Source organism: Elaeis guineensis, chromosome 4 (assembly GCF_000442705.2).
Source record: "Elaeis guineensis isolate ETL-2024a chromosome 4, EG11, whole genome shotgun sequence".
NCBI lineage: Eukaryota > Viridiplantae > Streptophyta > Magnoliopsida > Arecales > Arecaceae > Elaeis > Elaeis guineensis.
In genome coordinates this window covers 21,721,687-21,730,286 of record NC_025996.2, presented here as the reverse complement: position 1 = coordinate 21,730,286, position 8,600 = coordinate 21,721,687, and the positions used below count along the sequence as shown (strand labels likewise).

At 46.6% G+C, this 8,600-nt stretch overlaps 1 protein-coding gene across 4 annotated transcripts; it reads left to right on the top strand.

The window, feature by feature from the left end:
* Window positions 1–322: 322 nt before the first annotated feature.
* LOC105043416 (homeobox-leucine zipper protein ROC5) lies at window positions 323–7,450 on the top strand. Of its 4 annotated transcripts, none has more exons than XM_073255828.1 (9): window positions 323–1,799; window positions 1,964–2,211; window positions 2,303–2,420; window positions 2,543–3,232; window positions 3,523–3,624; window positions 3,720–3,935; window positions 5,180–5,354; window positions 5,468–5,838; window positions 6,023–6,580. In XM_073255828.1, exons 1-9 carry the CDS (start codon window positions 1,632–1,634, stop codon window positions 6,026–6,028), a joined length of 2,094 nt encoding a protein of 697 aa, XP_073111929.1. In that variant the 5' UTR covers window positions 323–1,631; the 3' UTR covers window positions 6,029–6,580. The 4 variants fall into 4 exon arrangements, with proteins under 4 accessions (XP_073111929.1, XP_010919252.2, XP_010919250.2 ...); XM_010920950.4 differs by lacking the exon at window positions 6,023–6,580 and adding an exon at window positions 6,609–7,450 and having other exon boundaries at window positions 333–587; XM_010920948.4 differs by lacking the exon at window positions 6,023–6,580 and adding an exon at window positions 6,609–7,450 and having other exon boundaries at window positions 335–1,799.
* The last annotated feature ends 1,150 nt before the right edge of the window (window positions 7,451–8,600 follow it).

The following is an 8,600-nucleotide window of genomic DNA, read 5'->3' as shown; positions in this document are numbered from 1 at the left end:
GAATCCACACCCACGATTCCAGCCTCCCAGCAATATCTCTCAGGCCCCGCGCTCGCCACCCAAGCCTCAGCTCCGATCATTTATTGCGTCCTAATCCGCTGCGCCACCGCGGTTTTTTACCACCCATCCTCTGTTTCTTTCCTAAACACGCAATACCCAAATCCCATGCTTAGCGATCCGTGCCGCGTTTACATAAGCCGGCCGATCGGGAAAAGCTTAGAATTATCGCAAAACGAACTCCCGAGTCTTTACACCTAAGAGCATGGGCAGAGCCGTCTTTTAGAGCTCCATCCCTTCAAGCTTTATAGGGACAGACCCATTTCCTTCTCTCTCTGCGCAAAATCTTCTTCTCTGACGAGGAGAGGAGAGGAGAGGAGAGCAGAGCATTTGTATTTATAGAGGGGGAAAAAAGAAAAGAAAATAGGAGAAGGCCCAGATAAGGAGAGAGAAGCCGCGGAAGCCGGTCCGGCGAGAAGGCCGAGGGGAGGGTCAGCCCTTTAACTCGGTCCCTTTTTTCTGGGGGGTCTGAAAGGTGGACGAAAAAGGGGAGGGTGGCCTTTGACTGGTGTCCTCCTCGCAACCCGCAAGTCAGCCTTCACTCCCATCTTTTTTCATCTAAGTTTTTTGGTTTCGCTCTTTTAATAATCTTTATTTCTTCCTCCACTTCTATCGCTTCTTCTTTCGGTTCGACGAAGCCTGTTGGCTAGCGAGAGAGAGAAAGAAAGAGAGAGGGGAGAAGGGGACAAGAGAGGCGTCTGAAACGCTGTGGGCTTCCCCATTTTACCTCTGCTGCCAACTTTGGCTTTTTACTGGGAGGAGGAGGGGGACCTAAAAGCAGGCGACTGTGGAAAAGGGGGGAGGTAGACCTCCGTTTCTATCCAGAGTCTGGTTTTTTTTATCCTGAGGCTTGGACTTTATTTGTTCTCTCTTTCGAGAAAGACGGTGGGGACGGTCAACCGAGCCCCCTTCTTTTCACTTGTCGTTGCTCCTGTTCATTTCTCTCTCTTCTGGGTTTTTTCTTTTCTTCGTTTTCTGAGGCCGCGTAGAGTCCACATATGTGGGTTTTTTTTTAAATTTTTTTTTAATCTTCACCTCCTTTGCTCCAGCTCCTGTCATTTCTATGCTCCTTGAAGCCTTTCTTTTCCCTTTCTTAGCTTCTATCTCCTTGTTCTGAGAATCATGCTTGGATTTTTTGTTTTCACTTTTTCTTGCTTGGATTTGGTTGGGGTTTGGGTTTTGATCAGGGGGTAGCGGAGGGAGAGGGAGACGGAAAGAGAACGAGGCGCTAGCGGGGGGTTCGCTTGGCTTCCTTCTCTTTCTTTCTGCCCTATGTTACAGAGGGAGAGGGAGCTGGGGGCATGTGTTCATAACCCGTTTATGCTGTTGCCTTCTCTGATCTCTCCGTTCCGTTAGATCTTTTCTTGTCTAGTTTTCTCTTCCTTTGTGTTCGATTTCTTGGTCTCCTGTGCTGTGATCATGTCTCTGGGAAATTGAGAAAATTTGGGTTGGAAAGTGAAATAGCTCTTTTTAGATCTAGTGGTACCACAACCAGTATTACTGTGGAAAAATAAAAATAAAGGCAGGCCCTTTAGGGCGAGGAGTTGAGAAGAGAATTAAGAGGGGGTTCATTGATGAGTTTGGGTGGCTTGTTCGACGGTGGTTCCGGTGGCGCTCGGGTTGTGGCTGACATCCCGTACGGCAGCTCCGCGATGCCCGCCGGCGCCATCTCCCAGCCGCGCCTCGTCTCCCCCTCCCTCTCCAAGTCTTTGCTCAGCTCCCCCGGCCTCTCTCTCGCCCTGGTAACCTCTCTCTCTCTCTCTCTCTCTCTCTCTCTCTCTCTCGTTCGTTCTCTCTCTCTCTCTCCACCGCCCTCCTTCCTCCCCGCCTATTCTTAAAGATTTTTTTTTTATAAACTTTTTGTGAGTCCTTTTAGTTGATTTCTGTTTGTGGACTTCTTGGCCAGCAAACAAACATGGACGGGCAAGGGGACAGGAGTCTATCGTCTATGGTCGGTGGTGCAGCCGCCGGCGGCGGCGGCGGGGGAGGACGGGATGTGGATACAGTGGGTAGGAACAAGGAAGATGAGAACGAGAGTAGATCGGGGAGCGACAACCTTGAAGGTGGCTCCGGCGACGATATAGACCAGGAGAACCCTCGGAAAAAGAAAAGATACCACCGTCACACACCTCAGCAGATCCAAGAGCTCGAAGCGTACGAGATCCACTTCCACGGTTCCATTATGTTCTTATATCTTAGGTTTTGGATCGTAGAAAGAAACTAAATTATTATTTCATCATTACAGTCTCTTCAAGGAATGCCCCCACCCGGATGAGAAACAAAGGATGGAACTCAGCAGAAGGCTCAACCTGGAGAGTCGCCAGGTCAAGTTCTGGTTCCAGAACCGGCGTACCCAGATGAAGGTATCAATACTCTACGATCGCGAGGCCTGCAAAATCTTGTTTTGTTGTCTTGATTTATTTTTGTTTTTTGTTTTTTTGTCTCCTCGTACTTTATTAATTTCTGATGAAAATATTGAAATCAGACCCAAATGGAACGCCATGAGAACACTATCCTCAAGCAGGAGAATGACAAGCTCCGGGCCGAGAACTTGTCCATCAGGGAGGCGATGAGGAACCCCATCTGCAGCAACTGCGGCGGGCCGGTGGTTCTCGGTGAGGTCTCTCTAGAAGAACAGCACCTGAGAATCGAGAATGCGCGTCTGAAGGATGAGCTCGATCGAGTCTGTTCTCTCGCCGGAAAGTTCTTAGGGAAGCCTATTTCAGCCTTGGCGAATCCACTCTCTCTCCCTTTGCCCAACTCAGGCTTGGAGCTTGCGGTCGGCACCATCGCTTTTGCCGGGTTGGGCTCGGTGCCTATGACGTCCTTGCCTATCGTTGCTGATTTCCCAACTGCGGTGTCGAGCCCACTCGGAAACGTTAGTACTCATGCTAGGACTGTCGGCACCATGGGTGGGGTCGAGAGGGAGAGGACTATGTTGTTGGAGCTTGCGCTGGCTGCCATGGATGAGCTGGTGAAGATGGCCCAGATGGTCGAGCCCCTCTGGATCCCAAGCTTAGAAGGGGGTAAGGAGACGCTGAACTATGAGGAGTACGAACGGGTGTTCCCTCGGTGCATCGGGATGAAGCCCGCTGGATTTGTGTCGGAGGCCACCAGGGAGACCGGTTTGGTGATCATCAACAGCTCGGCCCTCGTTGAGACTCTCATGGATGCGGTAAGCAAGACACTGCCTCTAATTTCTTTCTCAACTGCATCAAATGAGGAATTTGCTGCACTAGCGTTTTTTTTTTTTTGATAATATCATCTTCTGCACGGAAAAATTTCTCGAGTTCCTTTCGCTGCAGTGTAAGTTTTTTTTGTTTTGGGTTCTACAAGGTTTATAATTAGTACTATATCATCTATGCTTTAAGATGGAGGTTCTCAAGGTAGAACAGATAAAACTGCTTAGTTTTCTCTGTCATTCATGTGTTATTGTTGTTTGCAACAAATTGTACCATTCTGCAGAGCCGGTGGGCAGATATGTTTCCTTGCATGATTGCGAGAACCACCACCACTGAAGTAATTTCCAGTGGCATGGGTGGTACTAGAAATGGCACCCTCCAGCTTGTGAGTTGTCCTTCTGATGTTCCTTTTTGAACTGCTTGTATAATTGCATCGATCCCATGCGATTCAATTCTTCTACCCATTTTCTCTGATGCCAGATGCATGCGGAGCTCCAGGTTCTTTCACCTTTGGTTCCGATTCGCGATGTAAATTTCCTCAGGTTCTGCAAACAGATCGCTGAAGGTGCCTGGGCTGTAGTCGATGTATCCATTGATGGAATTAGACACAACCCTTCTTCTCCTACGCTAAATATGAGGTGCCGCAGGCTCCCTTCTGGTTGTGTGGTTCAGGACATGCCTAATGGCTATTCTAAGGTATTCACTGGCTTCCTCTCATCACCCTTCTCCACATGTTATGAGCGACTAAATCATGATTTTTTTTTCCCAATTTTTTTAAAAAATCTTTCGTGATATCTTTGTATCGATTGGCGTATTAATAATATATGGCTGGAGCTGTGAGCCTGTGACGCATGATGGATTTGGAAGTCAGTGTCATTTGTTCTAGATACCCGGTGCATCCGTGTTCATTAGTCAAGGCCTAATCTCGGGCTTGCGTAAAATATAATCGGGTCGCGTGCCTTCCGATTCCATCAAATAGCTGTGGATTGCCATGAATTTTCTATACCTTCCAGCTTCGATTCACAGCATTCCCCAAAAGCCATTTCTCCTGGTTTTTAAAAAGGATTCGATGCTTCTTCTACTCCTTGGAAGCATCACCTTTAGGTTGCTTATTGTCCGTATTCAATCCATATGTCATGTTTTATTTTCGGAAAATGCTTAAACTACTCAAAAAGTCACTGACCCATTAAAAAGTCGGTCAGCTGGCGTGGTGTATTGTCGTTGCTCGAGCAGCCACTAATCGATGCTCTGCCGTCGCCTTCGCCCTTGTCCTCCCTATCGGTTTCATTTCCCTTTCCTCCAAATTATATCTATTCTATAATAATCCATGGAAGCCTCTCCTCTCCTTCCTCTTGCTTCCCGGACTCCAAACACATCAGACTGTTCGACTCTGCCTGTTTGTGAAAAGCCCTTGTGAAACGGGATTCCTTCTTATATTAAGATTAAGATAATAGTACTTCACCTAATCAATTCCATATCTATGGTTTCTATTCCCGTTTCTTCTTCCTTCCATGGTACTTCCGTGATCCCCAGCTCCTATTAATATATATTATCTTTCCCCAATGTTTTCATCGTTGGTCATCAGGATTCTGAGCCATTGCGTGGCCCGAGAAAACCTACTATTTCAATACATTGTGATGGAGGTCCTACTCCTATTTCTATCCGTCGTTTTTCCTCTCTCTCTCTCGAGTCCACATCTCGATGCCATGCTACTAGTCAAAGCTGGGATGGTGGTGGCGTTTTTAAATCCTCAACCGTCAGGACCATGTGTTGGCAGCTCGAAGCGGGTGCGCTAGTGTTTTTGTCCTCTTGTGTTAGCCTCTGTGCGTGTTAGCGTGTCCTCGCATCATGCGGGATGGTGCTATCCAGGTCCGGCAGTGTAATTGCTTTGGTGGCGACAGTCCGCGGCATTAATGAGCTAACGACGCCATGGCGCGCAGGTCACATGGGTGGAACACGCTGAGTACGACGAGTCCGCGGTTCACCAGCTGTACCGCTCTCTCCTCCGCTCCGGCCTCGGGCTCGGCGCCCGCCGCTGGGTCGCCACCCTCCAACGCCAGTGCGAGTGCCTCGCCATCCTTATGTCTTCCTCCCTCCCCACCCGAGACCATAACAGTGAGTTAATTTCCCTCCGTCCATCGGCGGCAATGCAAACATGAAGGATTGATGATTAAATAAATATATATATATATATTTGTATATTTGTTTTAAATTTTGATGATGTATAGCAGCAATAACTGCGAGCGGGAGGAGGAGCATGCTGAAGCTGGCGCAAAGAATGACGGATAATTTCTGTGCGGGGGTTTGCGCGTCGTCCGCACACAAATGGAGTAAGCTGAGCGTGGGGAGTATAGGGGAAGATGTCAGGGTGATGACGAGGCAGAGCGTGGACGACCCCGGGGAGCCGCCTGGGGTGGTGCTGAGCGCCGCGACGTCGGTGTGGCTGCCGGTGTCGCCGCAGCGGCTGTTCGATTTCCTCCGGGACGAGCGGCTCCGGAGTGAGTGGGACATACTGTCGAACGGGGGGCCCATGCAGGAGATGGCCCACATTGCCAAGGGCCAGGACCACGGCAACGCCGTCTCCCTCCTCCGTGCCAGCGTAAGTATCACTATTGCTTTCTTTGCACTGTCAACCTCATCGTGCTTTATTGCTTTCCATCTGTTACTTTGTTACCGTTTCTGCTTTCTACCTGTTTTTTTCTCTCTTCTGTGTTCCTCCTTTTCATGAAGCTAAAAAGTTTTCTAGAAAAATTTTGTGAACATAATAAAAAGTTGTATGGCAGTACTAAAGAAGCGCATTGGCATGGGAGGTGAACACTCCGAGAGAGAGAGAGAGAGAGGGGTTGTAATCTGCGGAAAGTCGGAACGGGGATCGACATGACCGACTGACAGCTACGGTTCCCCAGTGCTGACGTCATGCTGGACTTCCCAACCGGAGGCTCCTCCCCCTCTCCTCTCTCTCTCTCTCTCTCCTCCTCTCTTCTGTGAGGTTGCTAATATGCTTAAAATATTTTTTTGATGAAAGTTGCTAAAAGCTAAGATCTCGCTCAATTACTAGTACAGTCGGGTGCTTACCTAATTTTGACAGCATACATGATTATTGTGCTTTATCGAGTTTCTGGTCTACTTGGGCAAGAAGTCAGTGGGTTAGTGGCATATACGTACATTTGTTATGAATTGTCATTATGGTACCTAAAAGATATTATTTGTTTATTATTATGCATTATTTATAATAAAAGAAGGTTATGTTAATGTATCTTATCTTTTAATTCGCTAAATCACTGAGGTCAACATTGCTTTGTGTCGAAGATTAAAGGTTCTTATGTTTATTTTAAATAATTTGATGGGATGGAATGCAATGCACACCAGGCGGTGAGCGCAAACCAGAGCAGCATGCTGATACTGCAAGAGACGTGCACCGACGCGTCGGGGTCGATGGTGGTGTATGCGCCGGTGGACATACCGGCAATGCACGTCGTCATGAACGGCGGCGACTCCGCATATGTGGCCCTCCTCCCGTCGGGCTTCGCCATCCTGCCGGACGGCGGCGGCGGTGGGGGAGTGCAGAAGGTGGGGGGGTCGCTGCTGACCGTGGCGTTCCAAATCCTGGTCAACAGCCAGCCCACCGCCAAGCTCACCGTCGAGTCGGTGGAGACCGTGAATAACCTCATCTCCTGCACCGTCCAGAAGATCAAGGCCGCCCTTCACTGTGACCCTTAGTAAAATTGCACCAACTCCTCTTTGTTTTCTTATCAATCAAGAGATAAAGAAAAGAAAAGAAAAAAAAAAAAAAAAGGAAGAAAGGAGAAGCGATGGCTATGGATTGAGTCAAGAACGAACCGCGGTAAAGAACCTTTGCTAGGAGATATGGGAAGTTAGAGCTGGTAAGAGTGTGGGAAATGTTCTTTGTTTGCCCTCTCTAGCAGTCTAGCTGCTGCTGATTACTGGAATAGTAAGAAGGGACGTGGTATGGTCGTTAACACGGCAATGGTGGTGGTTCGGGTATTGACTCAGTGTCTGCCAGCGATCGCTCTCTGATCATTTCCGAAGGAACGACTTCTCTGGAGCGGATAAAAAACAAGAAATTGCTGGTTACTTGTGATGTAGTCCTTTTTGGGTTTTATGGTTTTGGTTTCGCTGTTGAAGTTGTAGACGATGGAACTTATGTTGTTGACAATGCTTAATGTATCTTGGTTCTACCTTGTTTAAAATTTCCCTGTGGCTTGTGCTAGCTCTTTGTAAGATAGTTTGCCTGATGTCGCACTGATGTTAAATTACGTGGTAGAGAAAGTTACTATTTTTTCTTGATTGAGAATTTTTTTATAAATAAAATTAAAAAAAAAAGAGAAAAATGAAGGGAGAGGGGGGGGGTTTGCAAGGGGAATATGAAATTTATAATTTTTTTTTAATGATAAAATTAACAATATATTTTAATTTGAAGGTTTATTTTAAGAATTTCATTTAAGCTTTTCATCTGATCTAAATTTCAGATTTTTGTGGATGGAAAAAATTAAAAAAATTAAAAAAATAGAATTTTTTTCAATGGTACAAGAGTAAAGTAAGGTTTCAATATTTTTATTTTTTTTATTTTCAATTAAAAAATTTAATATTATTTTTAAAAATTTTCAATCAAAAAAAATATATTTATTTTTTTATTAATATTTTTTTTATTTATTTTCTTCCTCAAACTTCCAGCCGAGGCGTAAAACTCGTGCTCCTTCTTATCTCACTGAGAACCTCTAAAAAGCGGGGTTGGGAGATCTGAAACAGGAAGTTGTTAGTGTAGGTTTGCGTCTGAGCTCCGGATCCTGTTTCGTGGAGGAGATGCAGCAACCATTCTGATTGCACCGCCCAGCCTTGGACTGCTGATGGGTTGTTGGGACTCTCAAGGGACTGTTGGGCCTTGCAGCCTGCCTTCCCATGTCTGCGTCTATTAGGTATTCAGGTGTGCAGATTTTTGGTGGTCATCGGCACCGATCATCTGGAAGGAGTTTAGACTTCAGGTGGCAATGGATTGCTCATGGTGGATGAGAGTGGGGGATGGCTTAAGATCAGTGCACTCCATTTATCACACTGTGCCATGGAGCTGCTCTCATACCATGGTGCGTGTGATATGTGAGGTGTGTTTATTTTAAACTGATCATCCATCATCATGACCGTGGTGGATTGTATCTCGAACTATTTCCCACGATCATCACTCTACTGTAGGAAAAGCTATTAAAAAAATGACTCCAGTGTGGCGTAGACCTTGCTTGGTGCCCTTAAATCCGGACTCACTCCTATTTATGCTAAAAATTTTCTATCACTGGCTACAATTGTTTTCGGAGTCTAGTAATGTCACACGACACTTAAACGAAAGTT

What these genes read in the sequence shown, in the direction of transcription:
- LOC105043416 (XM_010920948.4), top strand. Translation starts at nt 1,632, where the DNA reads ATGAGTTTGGGTGGCTTGTTCGACGGTGGTTCCGGTGGCGCTCGGGTT. An exon ending in CCGGCCTCTCTCTCGCCCTG is followed by an intron (nt 1,800 to 1,963) that starts GTAACCTCTCTC and finishes CTTCTTGGCCAG; the next exon opens with CAAACAAACATGGACGGGCA. An exon ending in GAAATGGCACCCTCCAGCTT is followed by an intron (nt 3,625 to 3,719) that starts GTGAGTTGTCCT and finishes CTCTGATGCCAG; the next exon opens with ATGCATGCGGAGCTCCAGGT.